The sequence below is a fragment of the Mastigoproctus giganteus genome, chromosome 8 (genome assembly GCF_048544385.1).
Source record: "Mastigoproctus giganteus isolate SK-2022 chromosome 8, ASM4854438v1, whole genome shotgun sequence".
Lineage (NCBI taxonomy): Eukaryota > Metazoa > Arthropoda > Arachnida > Uropygi > Thelyphonidae > Mastigoproctus > Mastigoproctus giganteus.
Genome location: NC_143582.1, coordinates 60,167,940 through 60,195,207, shown reverse-complemented (window position 1 = coordinate 60,195,207; position 27,268 = coordinate 60,167,940). Strand labels below are relative to the sequence as shown.

The 27,268-nt window shown below is 36.9% G+C and overlaps 1 protein-coding gene across 1 annotated transcript in view; it reads right to left on the bottom strand.

Moving 5' to 3' along the window:
* Positions 1-27,268, bottom strand: part of LOC150081562 (WD repeat-containing protein 3) — a 279,852-nt gene that overhangs the window by 244,817 nt on the left and 7,767 nt on the right. Inside the window, 2 exon segments of the mRNA XM_090380245.1 lie at positions 6,798-7,007; positions 18,984-19,188. Coding sequence (XP_090236371.1) covers positions 6,798-7,007; positions 18,984-19,154 — 381 coding nt within the window. The 5' untranslated portion in view covers positions 19,155-19,188.

Sequence of the window (27,268 nt, the reverse complement as noted above, 5' to 3'; positions counted from 1 at the left end):
TAACATAGGCTGAAGAATGTGCTAAAAATCAGAGGCAACACTTTGAAAAAGCTGTCAAAAGTGAAGGCTGGAATTGTTATTATAAAAAGACTTACTTCAACTTAACTGTATTCATATTTCCTTCTATACTATTATAAACATTGTGATAACTTTTTTTTTGTATAATATTAGTAAATGAAAATTACATTGTCTCACTTCACAATATAGACTGAGTTTTTTTTTTTCTGTTTGTTTTGGTAGTTGTTGGCGCATCAGCTTCTGTGGCCATAATGCACCTCCCAAAGTTTTTGCAGTACTTTGATCCAAGCCTGAGGCAGGATTCGAACCCGTGACCTTTAGGTTGCCAGGCAGGCACTTTACTCACCTGGCTAGCCCGGTCGGCCTATAGACTGAGTGAAAATCTGGTAAACACAATTAATCTCAAAACAAACACCAAATACTCACTAGTCGCCATGCTGCATAAGAAGGGAAGTGAAATAAATGTGCATAATGGAATGATACAAGAAACCTAAATTTTTAAAAAAGTTGTTCAAAATATCATAAAAAGCGTAAATATTATAAAAAAAACTCTTACTCATTACATTTTTTCGTTGAAGCAATAATATCCTTTATATCTATTTACATATCACTTAATTCATCTCAGTGGAAATCTTCAACGTCACCCCATTGAATAATAGCAAGACAGGTTTGATTAAATATGAAAAGCAGGTTTTATTTTTTTATGTTCAAGATATCATTCACTGTGAATTTCTTCAGAACTGGTCAGACAGTAAATCAGGCCTAAAAAGAAGTTCTGATTTGATTCTATAGTACCTACCCACCATATTCACCTGACTAGTGATGTTATTTTTATTTCCCTTCCCCAAAACTGAAGCTGAAAGGACAACAATGATTTGATGATATGCCAACCATTCAACAGAATGTGACAGCAGAATTCAACTAGCTCATGGCTGAAGACTTAAAGAGACATTACAGAAGTAGCAGCAACATTGGAACACTTGCATATTATCAAAGTGAAACTACTTTTAAGGGAACAATTATAAAAATGTTGTAAGTATGCTAATTTTTGTTAGAAAAATAAAGAATAAGAACTTTCCAATATCTGTATATGTTAATCAGCAAGTTCATTTTTCTATACAACAGAATTAAAGTATTTCTATAACTTTAGATTTTATTTTTGCTCTGAAATAAAGTCTAAAGATGTGGCAATTTTTTTAATCAAAGCACAAATCTAATTAAGTTAAGAGAAAAAATTATTTATGATCTATGAAGTACATTATATGTTAGCAACTATCAACATCAGAACAAGATCATTAAATCTTGGGAAGCAGAACAAAATAAAATAAAGTTTAAAAATAATTTTTTTTTAAATAAAAAATAAAAATATATATATATATTTAACACACACATAATTTGAATATAACATGTCAGTTGTAAGGGAAATCAAGTAAATGGGGCAAATAGAAAGAAAAACAGTATGTAACTACAGCAACAAAATGGGGGGAATAAATAATGATGTAGGGTCACCTCTGTAGCCAGGTGGGCAGGAGCAGCAGTGCGTAGCACACGCTTCTTGATTAGACCTGGGTTCCAGCCCGTGACCACCAAATACGGAGGATGCAGAAAGGTCAGGGAATGACCACCGCATATCCCTGGAGCAATATGGCCTTAGTTGCTAATGCTCCCAAAAACCAAACAAACAATGATGTAGGATCCTTTTAGCTATACAGTCTCAATTATTTAATTCTGAACAGCTCATTACTAACAAGTTCTCCGCCACAATGGCTTTTCCCCCTGTTTTCCCCCCTATTTCTTTTTCCTGACTGCTGAAAAGCATGAAAAACAAATACTTACATTAAATAAAAAAATTATAAATAATTATAAAAAAATTATAAAAAAATTATAAAAAATTATAAAAAAAAAAAATAATTTGAAAATTAAAATGTTTATGCTTTTATACATTAATCTGTTTGTTTGTTTGTTATTTGGTTTTTAGGAGCATTAGCAACTAAGGCCATATTGCTCCGGGAATATGCGGTGATTATTCCCTGATCTTTCCGCATCCCCGTATTTGGTGGTGACGGGATCGAACCCCGGTCTAATCAAGAAGCGTGCGTTACGCACTGCTGCTTCTTCCCACCTGGCTACGAAGGCGCCTATACATACATACATTAATCTGTTATTATTTTGACTTGCTTGCCTAATATTAGATTGAAATTATTTCAAAAATCAAATCAGGTTATTCTTAAAATTGCAAAAAAATCAAAACAAAGAGAATCATAAAAATCATTGTTGCTTCTTTTCTAATATATACGCACTCCCCGACTTACGTAAATTCGACTTTATATAAGTTTCTGCCGGCCAGCCAGCGTAAACTGAAAAAAATGTCGAAACACGTTTTGCATCCCGTAGGGATAAATAGAGGTATTATGAAAATACAGTAAACCCCCGCTATTCATGGTATCTGTATTCGCGGTTGCTGATTTAATATAAAATTAAACCTAAAAAAATGTGAATTTTAAAGCGCCGTGAACATTTTCCGCCATAAAAAAACATGGGCGTGACTAAAATTATCTTTCCCAGTCAAAACAGTGCTCGGTGGGGTGGGAGGAGAGGGGTGACAAAATCGCGAGCATAGATTTTTCTCGCTAATCCTTGTTCAGTATGTGTTATGCGCTTGTCATGGGAGGTTTCGTCGTTTGCTTTTAATTTATATGCTTATAAATTGAATAAATTTATCAATTTATAAATTGGTATCTTATAAAAATGATAAATCTACCGTTTTGCAGTGTAAAACAGACTTTTTCGAGTGTGTTAACGGAAGAAAGTGACTTTATTGTGGACAAGTTCTTTCTAACCCGTACAAAAATATGGCTACGAATAACAAAGGAAATGTGAAAAGATCAAAGAAGGTGATGACATTAGTGAATAAAATTGAGTTATTGGATAAAATTTCTAATGGTGCAAGTGTTTCGTCAGTGGCAAAACATTATAAAATCAATAAGTCAACGGTACAATCAATCAAGAAATCGGAAGAAAAAATCCACCGTAGTGTCTGTGAAAATGCGCTAATTGCTTCAAAAATTTGCTCTGTAACTCGTGATGTTAAATTAGAAAAAATGGAAAAAGCTTTAAATCTGTGGATAGAAGACCAAACTCAAAATAAAATTCCGTTAAGTTTACTCATCATTCGTAAAAAAGCAAAACTCCTTTATCAACACTTTAGCGAAACTGGGATAGCATTGGCGGGATAAGTTTTTTAGCTAGCAAAGGCACTGGTTTGAAAGATTTGTTTGAAATTTCTAATAAATATTACATTTAATATTAAATTGTTTCTCATTTTCATTTCGATGCCATATGCTTGCATTTCACTATGTATGGGCTTGGCAAACCCAGGGTCCTGAGCTGGATATCATCACTCTTCTCTTTCTTGGTGATTCCTCTCTCTTTCTCTCTCTCTCTCTCATGGTAACTTGGAAATTTTTTTTGGCTGGTGCAGCATAAGCCTCAGGCTTCCTTGCACCATATGGCTAATAATAATAATAATAAAGTACACATAATACATACATAGACAAAATTTCAGACTAGTTTTTCTTATATATTTCATACTTTGGAACGGAATCCCTTTATTACTATGGGAGCCATAACTCCGTATTCGCATTTTCTGTATTCGTGGCTTTTCTCAGGAATGTAACCCCCGCGAATAGCGGGGGGTTTACTGTATCGTAATGTGAACCCAATAACACAATTTTTTTTTTTTTTTTGGTAATTCATTACAAGACCTCGGAAGTTGAAATTTTTGCTATATAACTAAGCTATTTATCTCTCCAAAAGGTCACCTTTATAATGTAAACTTCACTACCCTTTTATCGTTATTATATGTTCCCATTATAAGAATCAATTTTGAATGCATTTGTGATATTTTTCTAAAGCATGTTTCTGGAGGTCACGACCATAAAACAATAAAAAACAATTTGCATTTTTCACTTTATTGAATTTTTCTGTTAGTGCATCTAATTATAAATGGGCAGTAAAATCGATTTTATTGCATTTGTCATAATAATACCGATAACTGCAATTGTGGGGGTTTTTTTGCTATTATGGTGAAATTGTGTTCCCCCTTCACTGAAATCTTCAATAAATTTTCAGAATCCTCTCTTCATTCCTATTTACTTATTACAATGGTGAAGTGAAAGGGACCAACGGAAAGTGCAAGTGCTGGCAATGCTAGGAAACAAAACAAAATTGATTTCGAAATGAAAATGAAAATGATTAAGTACGAAGCAGGACAAAGTTTATCATCTATTGCAAGAGAATTAGGTCTCGCTGTTTCAACAGTTAATACTATTTTAAGGGAAGTGCGTGTATAAAAGAACACGTTAAAGGATTAACGCATTTGAGATCAACAGTGATCACAAAACAGCGTTCAAGTGCTATATTGAAGATGGAAAAGCTATTAATAATATGGATGGAAAATCAGATTCAGAAGCGAGTGCCCCTGAGTCTAATAGCCATTCAAGCAAAAGCAAGAAGTATTTATAAAGATATTAAAGGATAAGTACGGCGAACCCCAAGCCAAGTTCGTGGCAAGCAATGGGTGGTTTAATAGGTTCAAGCATCATGCTGGTTTCCATAACGTTAAAGAATGCGGTGAAGTCACTAATAAAGATTCTCCAGCTGCAGAGAAATTTTGTGATGTGTTGGAAAAAATTATTGACGAAGGTGGCTATTCGATGCAGCAAATTTTTAACGTTGACGAGACTGCTCTGTATTGGAAAAAAATGCCAGATTGCACATACACTGCCAAAGAGAAAAAGATGATGCCAGGTTTTAAAGCTTCAAAAGTAATGTTCTTGCTTGGGCTAATGCAGTGGGAGATTACAGATTAAAACCACTGTGTGTATACCATTCTGGAAATCCTCATGCACTTAAGGGCATCAATAAAGCCACCATACCCGTGCATTTCCGATCGAACCAGAGAGCATGGATAACAATACCTCTCTTTGAGGATTGGTTTAAAAGCTGCTTCATTCCCAAGGTTGAAAAATATTGTAAAGAAACGGCATTCCTTTCAAGAATTTACTTCTATTAGATAATGCTCCTGAATATGCTACGCATCTAGATGATTTCAATTCGAACGCGAGAGTTAAATTTCTTTTTTTTTTTTTTTTTTTTTTTTTTGTAGTTGTTGGCACATCGGCTTCTGTGGCCAAAATGCACCTCCCAAGGTTTTTGCAGTACTTTGATCCAAGCCCAAGGCGGAATTCGAACCCGCGACCTTTGGGTTGCCAGGCAGGCACTTTACCCACCCGGCTAGCCCGGTCGGCCGTTAGTTAAATTTTTACCGCCAAAAACGACTTCACTCATCCAACCTATGAATCAGTGTTATTTCAAATTTCAAAGATTACTATTTACACACACATTTGCTCAAGCATTGTCTGCAGTAGATGGTGAGAAAAATTTGATGTTAAGAGACTTTTGGAAAGCTTACAATATTCAGCACACCATCTTAAACATTAATAAGGCCTGGGGAAATTACTAAAAATTGTTTAAATGGCGTATGAAAGAAAATATGCCCACAGCACATAAAAGGCTTCAAAGGATTTGAAAAAGACAAATCATATGAAGAGGTTACAGATAAGATTGTAAAGATGCAGAGCTACTTCAGTTGGAGGTTGATGCCAAAGACAAGGAGAGAGTTAATATTGTCATCCATTAATATGTTCTTTCATAAGGTTGAGGGGTCGACCCCTTCCAAATCTCCACAGTCCCTAACCACTGCAGCTTGTTTGTTTGTTTGTTATTTGGTTTTTAGGAGCATTAGCAACTAAAGCCATATTGCTCCGGGGATATGCGGTGGTCATTCCCTGATCTTTCCGCATCCTAAGTATTTGGTGGGCACGTGCTCGAACTCCGGTCTAATCAAGAAGTGTGTGCTACGCACTGCTGCTCCTGCCCACCTGGCTACGGAGGCACCGAACCTCCGCAGTGACGTACTTATCAGCTGAAGACGTTGATTCTGGCAACAATGCTGGAGGTAAAACTTGCTGACATTATGCCTGTCTTCTCTCTTTTAATGTAATTTAAATAATTTTGAAATTTTTGTAATTGCACGCTTTTGTAATTTTGTACACTTTTGTCATTTTTCCTGCGCATGAGATAAAAAATTTAATAAATACAATAAATAATTCTATTTACATGTTTGTTGAACTTTTTTTTTTTTTTTTTTTTGCTTCAATCAATTCAGCAAGCACAGTTGCGAGTGCTGCATAAGCATCTAGGGGAAATTCCAACTTACATAGAGTTCCACAGAATGCAACCCTTATGTAAGTCGGGGAGTGGCTGTATTCTCAGGGAGCGGATACCACCACTCAGACGGTGCCGTCTGGATGGTGGTATCTGCTCCCTGAGAATAAATAACAGTAGTCTTTTCCACTGGTGAAGTGTTACTTATTCGAGGTAGTACAATATGGCAACTCGTTGTGAAGGCATTCAACAATATGAGATATAACCAAAACGATGCCAATTTAATTAATTAATTTAACTATTTAGTAGATGGCTACGTTAAAATGATGCTTTTGCACTAACCTATATGTAAGAATATTACCATTAATATATATATATATATATATAATAAATACATACATGAGATGTTGAATTGAACAAATAGTAGTGGAATTACCATAATGGTTTTGTTTAATTCAAGTTGAGAAAAGAATGTGTTAATTCACTTTTTAGCTGAGAAAAGGTTAAAAAAGTTAACATGCCTTTATATAAATATGTTAACAAATGCTTACCTTTCCACCTGATACCAGCTTCATTCCTGAATGGTCATAAGCAAGGCATGTCACTGCAGCTTTATGACCTTTAAAAGTAACAGTGCATTCACCTGTCTGAATATTAAATAAACGAATTACACCATCTGAATAGCCAACTGCTATTTCACTGAAATTTGGATGGCAAGCAATGATGCTAACACTGTACTTTTCCCCATTCAACACAAGGACCTATACACAAAAAAACAAGAATCAAAAAAAAAAAAAAAAAAAAAAAAAAGAATATATTCAATGAAAAATGTGAAATCTTTATTTAAGAATGAGTATCATCTAGCTTTATTTAAACAGGGAAATCATAATTTCAGCAGGTAGGGGGATGTTTACACACACTCGCACACACATACTAGATGATTATTTGCTTTAACAATTATATTAACCTGCCAGAAGTGGCATCAGATCTGAGAGGTCCCAAACTTTATTTTATTTCTGGAAAAGTTTTGGGTTTCTTCAATTCCGCTTACAACATATGACTGACCAATGCCTGACTTCTTCATACTAATGGATTGCAAATTATATGATTAATGTAAGTTTTTAAAAAAAAAAATTTACATCCTCACTGCTTAGTTAAAACATGAAAAGTGGATAAGAAACACACATGCTTTAATATCCATTTCTTATCCTTTTCATGAATAGCCAACTGCCATTTAATCAAGCAGTGAAGAAGTAAGTTCCATTTCTTAAGAGCTATGCTAATTACTACAAACTTTTAATAAAAACTGTGTTAATTATTAAACTATGCTATTATTAAAAACTATTAAAAAATGCTAATGTGATGTATGGGAATCCCTTTCCAGTCACTACAGAACAGTTGCCATGATAAATTAATTTTTAGATCATAATTTTAGGGTGCAGTTATTTTTTAAGAACCTGTTTATGTTTGAAACTGTTCTATGCAAATGGATATTGATCTCTTCTAGTTTTATATTTTAAATAATTGCCTTTAAAATTGAAGACAACAGACTGCTTTTATGTTGTGGTAAGTTGTTCAGAAATAAAGGTGATAAGTTAAACAGGACACCTAACAGGAGCACATCACATCATCTTAGTATATAAACACTACAGAACCCAACAAGAGGATATTCCAAAACAAAGTAAACTTCACTTTCATTTATGCTAAAAATTGTGTGCCAAACAGTCAAATTTCTAAATCCCAAATAAGAAGCTTGTACAAATGACAGAGCCTGCAGAAGTAATGATGAATTGAATTTATTAGCACTTTATGCACAGCTGTATTTGTCAAAACCTAACATCATACTATAGTCCAAACACCCAATGCCATAGGCACTTGCCATTTCATTCAGTATGGTAAATATCTCCTCATCCACATTGGAGTAACGAGTTTCATCCTCTACTTTATACACTTTGGCTTCCTGTCCTCAAAATTAGCCACCATCTTTCTAAGATCCTCTAACATCAGGACCTCATCTCACTCCTTTCCTCCGTCAGTTCTCCTTCAATACCTGCAATACACTACTATCATTCTCATAGAACAATTTCACTACCAGTGATGGTCCCCATCTCCAAAGACACAGTTGTCATGAGCAATACATTTTCCAAATGAAAGGAGCAGCCACCTTTTAAGCATACCAATATGCAAAATGCATGCATTTAAATACATTTAGCCTGCCACTGTCTATAGTGGCAAGATTTGAACTAAGAAATTTCTTCCCATAACTGCTGCACCTTTTGAAACACGTAGAGCACAAATCTAAATATAATCCACCGAATCCTTAGGTTGATAGAAGTTGTCGCAAATACTTGAAATGAAAGCTTAGAATCTATTTATACTAAATATATTAGATAATATTAGTAACAAACAGATTCTGAACTATTCGCTGCTGAAGTGCCCTCATTTTAAGTATTTAGATAAAGATAACTGTGCAACACAGAATTATCTTTATGTAAATACTTAAAATGAGCTGCCAAAATCTTAACAACTGGTTACGCTATAAAAAGTTATGATTTAAAGAATATAACACAGGATGTATTTTTTGCACCTTTCTCCAAATGAAGTAGCAAATGCATTGAGCCATTCGGAATCACACTTAACAATAATAATATAAAAAAATATTTTTACATGTCTATTACAATAGAAAAAAAAAAGTATACATGTAAGCTATTTAGATTATTAAATATAAAAAGTAACATAATCACATTAAAGTATACAAAGCAATAAACAATATTTTAAAGAATATTGGTGACTCCTGTTAATAAAATAATAAAGTAGATGTTTGCCTTGCATCAAGACGAACTTGAATGTGGGCAATGTAAGCAGTGTGAAGAAATCAGGCGACAACTCAGAATTGTTATCGGCCTATATGAGAGCTTGAAGGACAGGGTGGATGCCCTCGAAGGATCTAAACTGAGGGGCCCATCAAGCTCTCAGCTGCCCACATCAATGCCAGAGCTTGCACTTGAACATCACGCAACACAGTGGCAACTCCCAAGGCAGAATGCGCTGGTCCTAAAGGAACGAGTAGTTGTCAGTGACATTATCGTCAGGGAAACGAGGAACATATTGTGTAAAAAGGATAGGTGGAACAAGACCAGGGTATGACTGCCAGGGGGCAGAGGTTGATGATGTTGTAGAGCAGATATCATCTTTTAAGGGCACAAAATGTGATATTGTTGTACATGTTGGCACTAATGATATTAAGAATAGGAGACGGCAGAATTACTAAACAAGTACAGGTCACTGTTGAAAAAAAGCAGTGAATTACGGTTGAATTTGAAAGTGTCTGCAATTATGCCCAGACACGATAGCAGGGAGTATATGATGAGAGCCTTGTCGATCAATTCAGCACTGGAGAGATTGTGCAAGGCTCAAGGAGTAGAATTTTTTTCAGCCTGGTCTGTGCTTGTTAACAGGAGAGACTGCTTCTACAGCAATGGAATACACTTAAATAGAAAGGATGCAAGAATATTTGCTGATGCTATAGAGACAGTGTTAGGTTTGTTTTTGTTTGTTATTTGGCTTTTAGGAGCATTAGCAACTAAGGCCATATTGCTCCGCAAAATGCGGTGGTCATTCCTTGACCTTTCCGCGTCCTCCGTATTTGGTGGTGACAGGCTCGAACCCCCGGTCTAATCAAGAAGCGTGTACTACGCACTGCTGCTCCTTCCCACCTGGCTACGGAGGCGCCACAGTGTTAGGTGGGTTGGAAAACTGCTAGATTGGCGGGGGGATCCACGGACTAATAGATTAACAGTAGCCACTGGCAGAGGTGAAAGTGATTCTTGCACTGTTTCTATTGGAATGAACGGCAGACTGGAAAACAAGATGCAGGAGATTTCAGAGACTGCTGGGAGTCATTATAGTACAAGTAAACACATGGGTTGTGTTAGGGTAGCTAGGAATAGGTACAAGTGCACGTATACTTGCGTGTACACCAATGCTAGGAGTTTGGTAAATAAATTTGATGAATTTGAGGTGTTGGTCAAAACATCAAAGGCTGATATTGTTGGGATATCAGAGACGTGGTGTCACACAGATATAAGGAATGCAGAAATGGAATTTGGGGAGTAAAATGTGTACAGAAAGGATAGACAGGATAGGAAGGGAGGAGGGGTTATGCTATTAGTTAAAAAATACAAAATTCAAGGAGGTAAAACCAGTCAACATCGCTGGACAGTGCAGTGTCAAGTCAGTTTGGTGTGACATAAGCACTGGGAATTCAAAATTCAGAGTAGGGGTGTATTATAGGCGTAATGACTCTGATGAGTATAATAAAAAAACTGTACAAGGAAATAGAGTGGGCCAGTAAATCAGAGAGTCTTATAATGGGGGATTTTAATTTCACAGATATTGACTGGAATTTGGGGCTGGTTACTCACACACTAGCAAGGCTTTTGTGGATTTATTGAATGATTGTTTTCTACATCAGCATGTTCGGGAGGCAACTACAGGGAGTAATATTCTTGATCTGATTATGAGTAGTGATTCTTCATGTATTAAAAATTTGTAGATAAAAGAACCACTAGGTGGCAGTGATCGCAGTGTACTGATGTGCGATTTACTTATAATTACCATCAGGGGGTAAAGGAAAGGGCTTTTGCTTTCGTAAAGGCAACTACGGAGGTCTGAGACAGTATTTAAATTCTATATAGTGGGACCAACTGATGATGTTACCAACAGCAAATTCAAATGGGAAGCATTCAAAGAATTAAACTTGAAAGCTACTAGGCGTTACATACCAATAAGAAATATTGTTCAAGGTTTAGGCCTAAATGGATGTCAGATTAACTAATGAGACATGTGGCAGAGAAGAAAAATGCATGGGATACATATAAATTAATGGGTGACATGGAAGCCTACGATAGATATAAGCTGGCCTGTAACCAAGTCACAAAGGAGGTTAGACAAGCAAAGGCAGATTATGAGAAATCTTTGGCAGAGGATGCAAAGAAAAACAGCAAAGAGTTCTTTACCTATGTAAACTCTAGAAGAAAGAGGATGAATCAGATTGGTCCACTGGATATCGATTGTTCAACTGTTGATGATCCTGCTCAAGTGGCTAACAAACTAAATGAGTATTTTGGTCTAACTGTTATAAATGTTATAACTAAACATGTTATAACATTTTGTAATAACTGAGAGGAAAGTGGAGGAGAAATTGTTGAAGATAAACATAAGAAAGGCACCTGGCTTGGATGGGATCTATCCAGTTATACAAAGGGTACTAGGAAAGTTTTGCAATATGACGCGACAATGAATCACAGGAAGCTGCTTGTTGCTGCATGTTGAGACATGTTCATACGTGCATAGAAGCCGCCACGCCAAGTCGATGGGCTCAGTTATTCATTAGTAGTGAGAGTGTAAAGTGCTTGCGATGGCATCATGGTCACAAAATGAGATAAGGACAGTTTTGCGGTATAATTTCGTGCGTGGTTTAATCATAGACCAATGCTTAGAAGAAATGACTCTTGCACTAGATGATGGTTGTCCACAGTGTACAACGATATTCAGGTGGTATAGAGAATTCCAAAGTGGAAATTTCACTCTGGAGGATTCTGAGAGGCCGGGAAGGCCACGAACCTCAGTTACGGAGGAAAACGTTACTGCTGTGAGGAAAATGCTTGACGAAAACAGGCGAGTGACCTACCAACAGATAGAGGATACTTTGGGCCTAAATGCACCAGCAATTCGTTCGATTCTGCAAGATCATTTGCACGTGAAGAAACTTTGTTCTCTCTGGGTGCCGCATCAACTGACTGAAGAGCAGATGACACGACGTGTGACTTGGTGCCGGGAGATGTTAAAAAAGTTTGATAAGGGACAATCTCGGTATGTGAACAACATCGTGACAGGTGACGAGACTTGGCTGTACTATTACGATCTGCCGACCAAGGCTCAAAACAAAGTTTGGGTCTTTGATGATGACGACACACCCGTAATTGTCAGAAAATCCCGATCTGTAAAGAAGAAAATGATAGCTGTATTTTTCAAATCGAGTGGAATTGTGGAATGTGTCGTTTTGGACACGCAGAAGACAGTCACAGCTAAGTGGTATGCTGAACAATGCCTGCCTAAAGTCATTGGATCTATGAAGAACCTGCGGCCAAAGTCAAGAATGGACACCTGGTACCTCCATCACGAAAATGCTCCAGCTCACCGCGCCAAAGCCTGCACCGAATATTTGACCACGACAGGACTGAAACTTCTCGAGCACCCTCCCTACAGTCCAGACCTTGCTCCCTGCGACTTTGCACTGTTCCCGCATGTGAAAATGAAGCTAAAAGGGAGGCGGTTTTCCAGTGATGAGGACCTTCTACGGGCTTGGGACGAGTGTGCTTTACTCCCTAGCGAAACTTGGCAGAACTGGTTTAAAGATTGGTTTCGGAGGATGGAGAGGTGTATTGAATGTAGAGGAAATTACTTTGAAAAAATTAAATAAACAAAGCTGTATTGCAAAACTTTCCTAGTACCCTTTGTATTAAAGGAGGCAGCCAAGGAAGTAAACAAGCCCTTAGCCATAATTATAAGAGCTTCCTTGGACTCAGGGAGGTAACCATGGACTGGAGATGTGCAAATGTGACCCCAATTCACAAAGGAGGATCAAAGGGCGAGTAATTATAGTCCTGTTAGTTTAACTTCTGTTCCAGGGAAACTAATGAAGGCACTTTTTAAAGAAGCACTTCAGGATCATCTAGACAAGACTTCAGTTATAGCTCGGACACAGCATAGGCTTGTTAAGGGGAAGTCTTGTCGGACCAATTTGATTGGATAATATGATGTGGTCACAAAGCAACTGGACGCAGGGAATAAGCAGTCTTCCGTGTGCAACAGTATCTTTGATACTGTTGCACACGGAAGACTGCTGCACAAATTGGAGCAGTGTGGCATTGATGGCAAATTTCTGCTATGGATAAAGGGATGGTTGAGTGGGAGAAAACAGATTGGTTTGGTTTTTTGGGTTTTTTTTTTTTTTTTTAGGAGCATTAGCAACTAAGGCCATATTGCTCCGGGATATACGGTGGTCATTACCTGACCTTTCCGCATCCTCTGTATTTGGTGGTGACGGGCTCGAACCCCAGTCTAATCATGAAGCGTGTGCTACACACTGCTGCTCCTTCCTACCTGGCTACGGAGGCGCCCCCGGAGAAAACAGAGTGGTAATCAATGAACACTGCTCTTCGTGGACTAATGTTATTAGTGGAGTCCCTCGGGGTTCAGTGTTGGGTTCATTGTTATTTTCTGTATTTATAAATGATAATGATGATGGTATAACAGGCTTAATGTCCAAGTTTACAGACGATATGAAGGTTGGCAGAGTTGTTAATGACAGTATGGTGCTCCAACAGGATTTAGAAAGGTTGAGCCAATGGGCTGAGAGGTGGCAAATGAAGTTTAACATTGACAAATGGAAAGTACTACATATGGGAAGCAGTAACCCCAGATTAACGTATCAACTGTGTGGTACTACACTGACAGTGGTAGAGAATGAAAAGGACCTGGGGGTAATTGTGCAGGCAGATATGAAGTTTTCTGAGCAATGTAGACAGTCTGCAAGAGTAGCTCATGGTGTCTTGTCAATGATATACAGGAATTTTTTTAGCAGGGATAAGGTGATTATCCCTGTATAAGGCAATGGTCAGGCCACACCTTGAGTACAGGTCTGGCAGCCTCATTTTAAGAAGGATGTAGAGTTGCTAGAACGAGTACAGAGAAGAGCAACAAGATTGGTGAGAGGAACATAGGGGTGCACTTATGAAGAAAAGTACCTGCGAGGTGATATGATCAAGGTGTATAAAGCCTTGAATGGTTTGAGCATGCTCAATGCTGAGGTGGGATTCTTCCTCTTGCTCAGAATAATCACTTGAGAGGGCATAAATTCAAATTGAGGAAAGGCAGTTGTAGAATGGATGTGCTGAAGTTTGCCTTTAGCCAGCGGGTAGTTGATTGGTGGAAAAGACTTCCATCTTTTGTTGTGGAAGTTGACAGCCTAAATAAATTTAAGGCTGAGATGGATGTATTTGGAATGAATGGAGGGTGAAATCAGAGCTTTTTTTTTTTTTTTTGGCTGATTCTGCAAAAGCTTGCTTTCTTGCATCGTGTGCATCTACTAATGCTAATATATCACAGCCTGCAACAAATAAGACATGTATGCACATAGTAACATAACTTTTGACCTATTTCTAATAAAGAGCTGTTATAAAAACAGCTCTTTACTAGAAATTTGCATTCCTTTGCATTTGAAGTTTGTTTTGTACACCATATAATTTTTTAAACAATTTTATAAGAATAAGATTATTTGGTTTGGATATCATGTTATAACATTTATTTGTGTAAAAATTTTTAATAACTGGTTTTCACGAAATGCTGCAAACTGGCTCCAGCTCATCACTGGAAACACACCATTAAAATATCATATTAAATTTAATTATGATCATCCTGTAGATCAGCGGTTCCCCAACTTTTTTGACTCACAAACCCCTTTCAATGAAATATTTATTGCGAACCCCTTTCAACACAATATTTTTAAAGCGAACAACTAAGCCTATATTCTCTGGAATCGTATATTTCTGAATTTTTATTATAAACTATTGCCAGTACTACGTTTTTATAAGCAACATTGCATAATAATAAAAATTATTATTAAGTATTATTTATACTTTGTAAAGCAGTTATTAATCAGTCCACACTAGATTTCAGAAAGGCTAAGGGTAGAAAACTTGCTTCTTGTCCAAATGGTAGCCAAGCATTCTGGTCTCTTGCCAAAGCTATTGGCCACAATTTTTGACCACCTCTGTCAAAACCAGATGGTTCTGTTGCCATATCAGCCAAAGATAATGCTGACCTGCTAGCATCCTATTTTTTTCCAACTCATGTTTTGATAATCTGGTAAATCACCTCAAACCGTTCCTAGTACACTCTATTCAATGCCTCCAGTGGTTTCCATTAAAAGGATGTCAGAAGGATTTTGATGAATCTGATGCTAAGAAAGCTCCAAATTCTGATGGTATTTCTACACTTGTGCCCCTGACTTATTCCTGTTTTGTGTCATCTTGTTTCACTTTCTTATTCCAAAGGTGTTTTTATTTCTGCTTGGAAATTTGCTCATATCTAGCGAGTTCCAAAAAAGGGTCACAAATCCCTTCCATCCAATTATCGTCCCATTGCGATTACTTCTACTCTTTCCAAAGTATGGAGAAATCAATTAACTGCCAACTCTTAAATTATCTGTAATCTTTCATCTGATCAACGATCGCCAGTATAGATTCTGTTAGTGTCGTTCCACTGGTGATACTCTGGCTCATGTTGTCCATCTATGGACAAATTCAATGGAAAAGTTTGGTGAAACTCAAGCCATTGCTCCTGACATTTCAAAGACTCTTTTTTTTTTTTTTTTTTTTTTATGAAAACTCCAAACACGAAAGGTATCAAAACCTATAGTACTTAGTACTGTGCATGGGTTGAAGGAGAAGTATGGGGGAGGGGGATGCCGGAAACTTTGCTCTAGAGACTAAACATGGGTTTCACCACTTCAAGCCTCCAATAAGCAAAGTGGTGGTATTTCACTGGTTGATGAAAGTCATCTACTACCTACTTTTTGGTCATGTTTGGCATAAAGGTCTTCTAAATAAGCTTCCATCCTATGGTTTACCAGCTGTTCTTTTCCAGAGAAAACTGGGTATCCAGTTTTCTCTCTCATAGCGGGTGATGATAGATGGCTCTCTGTCTTCTAACTTCTCCACTAATGCTGGTGTTCCCCAAGGTTCAGTTCTTTCTGTATGTTGTATATTAATGACCTCCTTCCATTGACCAAAATGCTATCCATAGTTTTGCTGATGATAGCACATTTCTTTCCACCTTCCAGTTTGAGAAACCTTACCCTGCTCAAGGCGCCTCCGTAGCCGAGTGGGCAAGAGCGGGAGTGCAGTAGCACACGCTCTTTGAGTAGACCGGGGTTCAAGCCCCTGACTGCTGAATACGGTCGATCTGCCAACCCGCACTGGACCAGCGTGGCAGATTATGGTCCATTTCCCTCAGCATGAATTGTTGAGGAGGCTTCCATTCTGCAGTGGGTTGATAATGGCTGCACTTTACTTTTTACTTTTACCCTGCTCAAACAGCTTCAACTTCTCAAGATCCACTGCCAAATCTTTAAATGTTGATTTCCATGTAATTCTCCAGTGGGGCCAAGATAACTTAATTTCAATCATTGTAAAACTCAGTCCTGTCTTATATCTTGCAAAAAGGATTCTTCTGCTCCTATGCTTATCTTCGATGATGCTCCGATTTTTAAGCAAGATCTTGGGGATTAACCTGACTTCTAATCTCTCTTGGCATAAAGCACTTTACAAATATTGCTTCCTATACATCTAAAAAACTGGGTGTTCCTTTCGCTCTCAGCGTTACTTTTCTACCAAACAGTTGTTAACTATGTAGAAATTGCAAATTCATCCTACCATGGAATATTGTTCCCACATCTGGGGCAGTGCTCCGAAAACCTCTCTCAGGCTTCTTGATTCTATTCAGAAGAGAGCAGTTAGGTTAATTAATGTCTCATCTGTAACAGTCTCTGCACTCTCTGTCTCATAGACATTCTTTTCCTGTTGTATGCCTTTTCTACAGATACTTCCATGGGCACTGTTCTTCTGAATTGGCTTCTATAATTCCCGCTCTCTCTTTCAAAGCAGTCCAAACATGTGCTGCAACCAGTGAACATCCTTTTACTGTCCAAGTTCAATCCCACAGAACCAACTTTTCTTCTTCCTCATTTATTCATTCAACTACTGTTTTCTGGAATAACCTTCCTTCATACGTATTTTCTGAAAATTGCAATATACAGAAGTTCAAGTCTAATGTCAACAAGTTTTTCTTTCATCTTTTCAAAGTTTAACATGTGCATGATAGTAAGTACTATAGGTTCTAAAAACAAAAGTACCTATACATGACAATGATCCTTGAGAATGAAAAAAAATTAGTGTGGAAAACATATTTATTTAAAAAAGGTTGTTTATACGTGGGTATAAACAACCTTCATTTCTACTACCCACGTAGCATGCATACATCGTTTGATGATATCTCATATTGTGAATACCTTCACAGCGAGTTGTCGAGGTATTGCACTGCTTTGAATAAGTAACGCTTCACCAGTGGACTTATTCTTGGCAGTTACCACCACTCAGACAGCACCGCTTGAAAAATGGTATGGGATAATAATATTCTCTGTTATCCTCATTCTGTCCCTATTACACTAAGATAAGCAAAAAAAGGTGTAGGAAAGTGATTATAGTAGTAGAAGAGGAAGAAGAAGAAATGGCGTCGAAAGAGGAAACGGATTGTAGTAGTAGGAGAGGAAGAAGAAATGGCGTTGAAAGAGGAAACAGACAGTTACTCCTCATACTCACACCGCTCAAAAACTCTTCGAATAGGCAATGCTTCCCCAGTAGAGAAGACTGTTGTTACCTATTCTCGGAAACTCCGTGGTTATAGAGCTCTCCAAACGGCACCGTTTCAAAGCTTGTTGTCTTGTTCTCGGTGGGTGGGCAGGTACCCTGATGTTGCAATAGTGACAACCCAGTTACAAAGTATGACTCCACAATATGAGAGATACTTGTGGTGTGCATGGTTTAATCTAAAAACTATTTCTTGACTAAATATCTAAGAGTATGAAAAAAGTTGTTTATGCATGGGTAATGTACTTTCATCATTTCTACTACCCAGGTAGTATGCATGCATCATTTGATTATATTTCGTATTGCCCATGCATAAACAACCTTTTTCATACTCTTAGACATTTAGTCAAGAAACAGTTTTAAATTAAACCATGAACACCATCAAGCATCTCTCATATTGTGGAATCATACTTCATAACTGGGTTGTCACTATTGCAACAGGGTACCTACCCACCCAAAGATCAGTAAGCCAACAAGTTTCAAAACGGTCCCGTCTGGGTGGTGGTATCCGCCCAGAATAAGCAACATTAGTCTTCTCCATGGTGCCTCCGTAGCCAGGTGGGCAGGAGCAGCAGCAGTGTGTGGCACACGCTTCTTGATTAGACCGGGTTCGAGCCCGTAACCACCAAATACGGACGATGCGGAAAGGTCATGGAATGACCACCGCCATATCCCTGGAGCAATATGGCCTTAGTTGCTGATGCTCCTAAAAACCAAATAACAAACAAACAATCTTCTCCACTGGTGAAGCATTACTTAATCAAAGCAGTGCAATATCTCGGCAACTCGTTGTGAAGGTATTCACAATATGAGATACAATCAAATGATGGATGTATACTATCTGGGTAGCAGAAATGATGGAAGTGTAGAACCCATACATAAACAACCTTTTTCATACTCTTGGACATTTAGTCAAGAAATAGTTTTAGATATTTATTTAACATGAAATACTGTAAGATAGTAAAGTAATTATAAGGAATTGTGGGATATGTGGTTTCTTTCTTTCGCAATTCTTTACTTTTTATTAAATTTTATTTTACTTTATTGTTTATTATTAGTTATATTTTGTAGTTTACAATAATATACCTATGTAAATCTAAGCAGACACCATTACAGAATTTTTAGTGTGAACCCCTTGGAACACATTCGTGAACCCCTGGGGTTCACGAACCACCGGTTGGGAACTGCTGCTGCAGAAGAATATTATGCAAATAATATGGTCTAAAAATTAAAAATATAACTTACCTTCTCATCTAAATAAGAATCCCATATGACAACATTCTCACAAGCTGATGTGGCAAGGTATCTTCCTTTTGTATCACGAAAATTTACAAACAGCACATTTGCACCCGGACTTCCAATTACACCAAATGTTGCTCCTGGGACATATCTCAGATACTGCTTGGTTAAACCCATACTGGTAATACTTACAATAAAAGTGAAGGCACCCCTATGCAATGAAACAAATGAAATTATTTTAAATGCTCTTCATACATTTATCGGCATTATTAAACACAAATATAGTGTTAAATGAGAAAGTGATACAGACACACTAAGTGTGCCTGTATCACTTTCCCAGGCACACTAAGAAGTGTAGCCCTTGCAATAATTACTCAACCAAGTAATTAATCCAGTGTGGTCAGAAAGCATGTACATTAACCTTGTAAACAATATGTATTAGTTATATACAGAAATTAAGATTGTTCTACATTTAGATGTATACGTTATGGGATGACTTTAAAGAAAGCTGTGTAAATTCCTATTATTATTAATAATAATAATTTACGCAGCTTTCTATAAAGTCATCCCAGAACGTATACATCAAAATTCAAACTTTAACACACCAATATGAGTTATAACCAGCAGGATAGTCACCATTGTTGAATCATTCCTAAGCATAAATTTATTGCAGGTATAAGAAGTAAACAGAACAACTTTTTAAACTTTAGACCTCTGAAAAATGCTGAAAAAAACTCAAAGTTTGGGAATAAGATACATTAGTAATAAGTGACACCAGCTGTATGGATAAACACTGAAATTAGAGCCTACTGTGGTGATCCCACCATACATCTAGCTGCCCAGTGGGATCACTATGAGCAGGATGCACTGATCTCAAAGGAGATAATATTGACTACTGTCGGGAAAGCGAGTAATATTTTATGCAATAAGACCAGGGTATGCCTGCAAGGGCAAAGGTTGGTGTGTACTATAAAACAACTACCTTTTAAGAACACCAAAGGTAATGCAAATGTTGGAACTAATGCTATTAAACATAGCAATTCTGAGGCTATACTTAACAAGTATGAGATGATGAGAAACAAAAGTCACAAGTTAGGCTGAATTTGCAAGTGTCTAGAATTTTGCAAGGAGTTTATGATGAGAGCCTTTACAATAAATTTGGATGCAAAGAGACTGCAGGGTTCATGAGATAGAATTTCTCACATGGCCAGTGCTGATGAAAAGGCAGGACTGTTTTTAGAGAAAGATGAGATACACTTCAATAGAAGAGGTGAAAGAATATTCATAATGATATTGAGGCACTGTTGGGTAGGTTAGATTCACAAATTAATTTAATGTTAGCCATAAGCAAACATGGGACTGGTTCTAGCATTGCTTCTATTTTGACATGCATTAGCCTGAAAAGCAAGGTGGAGGGTTACAAAGCTGAGGAGGGTACATGTGGGAAACAGCTATACAGGCTGTGAAGAGTTACCAAAACACAAACAGGTATGCATTTATCTGATTATGCACTAATGGCAGGAACACAATAAATAAATCTGATGAATTGGAAGTATTCGTTAATTTACCAAATACTGACAACAAAGGTAAAACAAAAAAAATGTCATCATTCTGATATTGGGAATGAGAAATTCAAATATAATGTTTGTACAGAAAAGACAGACATGATAGGAGAGCGATGCTTTTGGCTTAGAAGAACATAGACTCTAAAACAGTAAAACCAGTACACAGGTTACCAGTGCAACAGTGAGTCAGTCTGGTGTGGCATAAACACTGAGAAACCAAAAATTTGTCTTTCAACTTGCATAATACAAAAAAAAAAAAAAAAAAATGCAAGCTTTATAAATGATAAAAATTGAATTTACAAAATATTAAAGAAAATAATTTCACAAAATTACTGAAATTAAATTTAAAAGATATTAAGCAAAAACAAAAATTAAACGACCAAACTCTTAACATAAACCTCTTATAATCCAGAAGAATATAATACACTAGAAACTAAGGACTGAAACATTATCCAAAAGACTTAGCAATTATGTATTTAAGAATTATTATAATTTAAGAAGTTTGTTAGATTAGATTGTTAGCCACCTGAGCAGGATCCTCAACAGATATTGATGGTTCAACAGTTGAGGATCCTGCTCAGGTGGCTAACAATCTAAACGAGTATTTTGCATCTACATTCATGCATGAGGAGTTATACAGGAAGGAGAATGATGTAGGTAAAGTAAACATTGGCAGTGAGCTGGATGATTTTGTAATAACTGAGAGGAAAGTGGAGGAGAGATTGTTGAGGATAAACATAAAAAAAGCACCTGGGGTGGATGGGATCTATCCAGTTATATTAAAGGAGGCAGCAAAGGAAGTAAGCAAACCCCTAGCCATAATTATGAGAGCTTCTTTGGACTCAGGGGAGGTACCCATAGACTGGAGATGTGCAAATGTAACCCCAATTCACAAAGGAGGATCAAAGGCTGACACAAGTAATTATAGACCTGTTAGTTTAACTTCTGTTCCAGGTAAATTAATGGAGGCACTGGTTAAAGAAGCACTGCACGATCATCTAGACAAGAATTCAGTTATAGCTCAGACGCAGCATGGTTTTGTTAAGGACAGGTCTTGCCTGACCAATTTGATTGGATACTATGATGTAGTCACAAAAGAACTGGATGCAGGGAATAACTTTGATATTATATATTTGGATCTTAGAAAGGCTTTTGATACTGTTGCACATGGAAGACTGCTGCACAAATTGGAGCAGTGTGGCATTGGAGGCAAATTGCTGCTATGGATAAGGGGATGGTTGAATGGCAGAAGACAGAGAGTGGTAATCAATGGACACTGCTCAACGTGGACTAATGTTATTAGTGGAGTTCCTCGAGGTTCAGTGTTGGGCCCGTTGTTGTTTTCGGTGTTTATGAATGATATTGATGATGGGTTATCAAGTTTAATGTCCAAGTTTGCAGATGATACAAAGGTTGGCAGGGTTGTTAAGGACACTACTGACGCTATGCTGCTGCAACAGGATCTGGAAAGGTTGAACAGATGGGCTGAGAGGTGGCAAATGAAGTTTAACACTGACAAATGTAAAGTACTACATATGGGAAACAGTAACCCCAGAGCAACATATCAACTCTGCGGTACTACACTGACAGTGGTGGAGAATGAAAAGGACCTGGGGGTAATTGTGCAGGCAGATATGAAGTTCTCTGAGCAGTGCAGACGAGCTGCAAGAGTAGCTCATGGTGTCTTGTCAATGATATACAGGAATTTTTCTAGCAGGGATAAGGAGGTGATTATTCCCTTGTATAAGGCAATGGTTAGGCCACATCTTGAGTACTGTATACAGGTCTGGAGGCCTCAAGGATGTAGAGCTGCTGGAAATGAGGCCTCATTTCAAGAAGGATGTAGAGCTGCTGGAACGGGTACAGAGAAGGGCAACAAGATTAGTGAATGGAATAAAGGGTTGCTCTTACGAAGAAAGGCTTAAGTTTTGCAAATTACAGAGTCTGGAGACTAGGCACCGGCGAGGTGATCTGATAGAGGTGTATAAGGCTTTGAATGGTTTTAGCATGCTCAATGCCAATGGGATTCTTCATCTTGCTCAAAATAATCACCTCAGAGGGCATAAATTCAAATTGAGGAAGGACGGATGTTGGATAGATGTGCGGAAATTTGCTTTGGCCAGCGGGTGGTTGGTTGGTGGAACCGACTTCCGTCACTTGTTGTTGAGTAGTTGATAGCCTAAACAAATTTAAGGCTCAACTGGACAGGTATTTCGAACGAACGGAGGGGTGACATGGAAGTGGTGTGTGTGTGTTTTTTTTTTTTTTTTTTGGCTGATGCTGAATAAGCTTGCTTTCTTGCATCATATGCCTCTACTAATGCTAATGCTAAAGAATTAAAAATGGAAAAAATGTTCTTTAGATGGAAAAAGGCAGGATCTTACTGCTGAAAGTTGCTGTGTTTTTAGTTTTAATTTTTGTATTAATTTATATTGTAAATACAGTTGGACCTCTATATAACGAAATCAATCGTTCAGTTGAAAAAATTCGTTAAACAGAAATTTCGTTACAAAGAAATATGACCTTTTCAACAATGAAAAATACTATACTTCAACATTCAGAAATATAGTAAAAGATGAAAAATAAATCAGAAATAAGTGGGAATGAATAAATTTTCTAACATTTGAAAACAATTTATTAATACTGTACATACATATTAAGAAATGACTACTTACATTTACATGATGCACACAATATATTAGTACACTTTTAAGAATTATGTAAAATATTTGGTTATTTTTTTGTTGTGACTGGATTTTACTGTACATCCTACATAAAAATGTTTGCATTTGTTTAAGCACTCAAAGTTTCAAATGTTGCCAACTTTTCATGTTTGAAAGGTTAATATTGCCTTTGTTGCCCTAATTTTCATCCAACTCACTGTTCATATTGTTACTAGTTCTTTGAATACTCTCCATTATCCAAGTAACTCCAACATTTTGGAGAGTATTCAAAGAACATTCTCCAAAATGTTGGAGTTACTCGGATAATCAGCTACTATGATATCATTATTTATTTTTTTATTTATTTTTTTTTTTTTTGGTAGTTGTTGGCACATCGGCTTCTGTGGCCATAATGCACCTCCCAAGGTTTTTTTGCAGTACTCTGATCCAAGCCCGAGGCGGGATTCGAACCCGCGACCTTTGGGTTGCCAGGCAGGCACTTTATCCACCTGGCTAGCCCAGTCGGCGATATCATTATCAACTCCTAAAAATTCATCAAGAACAATTTCTCTACTGATCAAACCTCTCGCTTGGAGTTCTTCCCAAGATTGCTCAATGTCTTGTAGAAGTTCATAGCTCTCGTCGCTATTAATTGGCATTTTGGCAAAACTTGCTTTTGCAAAATAAATCTTAATCCTTGTTTCTGTCACACCTTGACTTACACTTTTTCCAACTCCGATATGCACATCCACAAATCTATAACAGAATCTATAGGTTGGTTGGTTTCTATTCTCAGTATAATTTTTTTTCAGTATGCACCTTCCGTAGTGCATTTTCAAATTCCTGATAATGCCTTGGTCCATTGGCTGCAGTTTAGACAAGGTATTCGGAGAAAAGAAAACAAGCTACACACTTGTAAGTTTTGAAATTACCGAGTGAAGGTGGGAAGAGCAGTTGTTAACAACAATTTTTCTGTTTTCTTTCGTCATCTTTCTATTGAAACTTAAAATCAATCCACTGTTCACAAATTTCACTTGTCATCCAAGCTTTTCTGTTGTAGTCCAACTCTAACGACTTTACTCCTTTGAAAGATCAGGTTGTTTACTTTTGCCTTTTACCAAAAGCTTCAGTTTTTCATTACCAACCATATTTGCACCAAGACTAATTCTCATCTTACTATTTTTACCACCTGGACATTTACAGTAGACTCTCGATTTTCCGGGATAGATGGTAAAAAACAAATCCCGGATAATCGATTTCCCGGTTAATCCAAAAATACAAAAGTCCCCAACATATAAGAGATACGTTCCAGGACTTCTTACTTCGTCGAGTTTTACGTAACTTGGGAATGACTAATAACATATTGCTACTATATTATTATTGACAAATCTGAATTTCACATGATACTTGTTAATGTTTGGCCATTTTGATACATCCTTATTATAATGATTCCTTAGAGATTTAACAGATGCACCATTTTCAAACTTTTGAATAATTTCAAGTTTTTGTTTAACTGAAAATGCAACTCTTTTGCGTTTACCCATCATTTTCGAGATTTCTAAAAAAAAAATTTACTATAAAAAAAAATTCCAACATCCCTGACATAAATAATGAAACAAAATTTGCCCTTTTGCACTGCAACGGAACACAACAATCGACGTGATGCACTAAAACAAATTAAACATTTGGTCTCTCTTTTTTTTTTTTTTCTTTTTTTTTGAGCAGCGGGTGTGAAGATAGTGGAAATTGCAAGATAATAGGTACACTAATCTCCCAGTGACGACTTATAATGCCACTTGTCACTTATTTACGACTTGCAAAATATCTGTTTATACCTATTCTGTTATTACTTGAATCTTTTTGATTTCTGGTTGATTTTTTTTATTGATTTTTTTTTTTTTATTTGGAGTCTTGAAGTGTCCCGATTAATCCAATCCCGGTTAATCGAGTCTGCTGTATCTCCTTTAAAAGTCAGTGTCTTGTTCAGCACACATTTGAAAAATAAACCTGTTTCATCAACGTTGAATGTGTCTTTGGGCTCGTAGTCCTCCATAATTTTTTTCAAAACAGTTTCTTTCCAATAGGTACAGTCTTCTTCGATTACAACCCCACTTTGTGCCAGAAATAACTTTTTCATGTAAGCCATGGCACTTTTTAAATTTTTCCAGCCAACCAGAACTGGCCTGGAATGTTTTATGTCCCAGAAAAGATGCATACTCCATATCCTTTTCTTTTATTAATGGCCCTGATATTGGCATGTTTTGGTCTCGAATCAACTTCACCAACTTAAAAACGACTTCATCTACATCATACATTTATAATTTTGCATGCTTCTGACTGGATCCCATTTCCTCAAACAGTTTGAGAATCGAAACAATTTTTCAGAATGGTTGACACACTACTGGAAGGGATGCTAAATTTTAAAGCAATTTCTTTTTTTTTTAAAGCCCCGATCTACACTATTAAGCACTACACTCAAGGATTTCCTCTTAAACATTGTAAGGTTACTTGCACAGCAGCAAAAACAAAACTGATTTAGGGACCACTTATACCTACCATACAGAGACAGGTGAAATTTTGTGAAAGTGTGAATGATTCACTTCTGCGAAACAACAGATGAATTTCTGATATAAAGGACAAATCTCTCTCTCTCTCTCTCTCTCTCTTTCCCCCCCCTAATTCTCTAATATGGTGCTTAAAATAGAAAACAGGTTAACCAGAGCCAATGTCAGTGTTGAGAACATGCATTAATCTTTGCCAATGGCAGTTGACTAGTACGACTTCTCAGTACAATTAAGGCTTTATGGGCACCACTAAATTGTGGAATGCTCTTAAGAATTAAACCCTTTAGCTCTTAAAAGCTAATTAATTCTAAAGAGCTAAAAGGATTAATTCTTAATCCTTTTAGCTCTTAATTCATGCTTTCTACAGCATCAGTTCTATTGCCTAAAGGCCAGAGGTGCAAACAATGCATACCCAGATCTCTCAAAACCAGTTCGTTATATGAAAATTTTTTTCATTATACGGAAACTATTTTCAGTGTAATGACCAAGGGGAAATCAAAAAAATTTAGTAAATAGAAAAATTCACTATATGGAAGTTCGTTAAAGAGAGGTCCAACTGTATATCCATTTATTGTGATTTTTATAGTAAGTGTAATTTAAAAAATTCCATAGTCACTGTTGTTTCGTCAATAAATCTATATTTTTAACAAAATATTCTGTTTACACTCTGACATGAATACCAGGTCAAAGGAGTTCACAAGTAATCATTTTGACTATGTTTACGATCATTAACCGTGTTTAGTAGTTATGCAGGTTTGAACCACATTCCACTCAAATGTATGTTTTTTTTTCTGTAGTCGTTCAATTGACCACTTGGCTATGCCTGGCCTGACTGTTGATATGTTGCAAGGAAGCAAACCTAATATAGTACCACACTAAAAAATTAGGAGAAACTTGCCCATTCCTTCCAATAATTTGGCCAAACCTTCCTTAATTTTATTTAAAACTACCCATCTTCCCAACACTTTTCAGAAGTTTATTACAACTGATTACTCTTTGGCTGAATGCAAATTTCCACACATCTATTCTGCAACCATTCTTTTTCTATTTAAATTTATGCCCTCTTATGTGTGTCATCTAAAAAAGAGTAAAGATTCCATCAGCATTTAATTTACTTAACCTTTTAAACCTTGTGCACTTCAATTAAGTGCAATGAATATGCCTAAATTGTAGCCTCTGGAACTAAAGGTGAACTGCAATTCATTCTTGGTAAGAATATTGTTTTTGTGCCTCTAAATAATCTTGTCTCTTCCCTGCACCCTTTCCAGCAGATGTGTCCTTACATACAATGCTTCTAATATTAGGACAATTCAATTGCCATTTCCAACTGATCTGCTTGGTTTGTTAGAGAGTGAGAGAGAGAGAGAGAGAGAGAGAGAGAGATAGATAGAGAGAGAGAGAGAGAGAGAGAGTGAGAGAGAGAGAGAGAGAGAGTGAGAGAGAGAGAGAGAGAGAGAGAGAGAATCTTTATTGCCCTTCACGGCCATAAAATCTGCTGA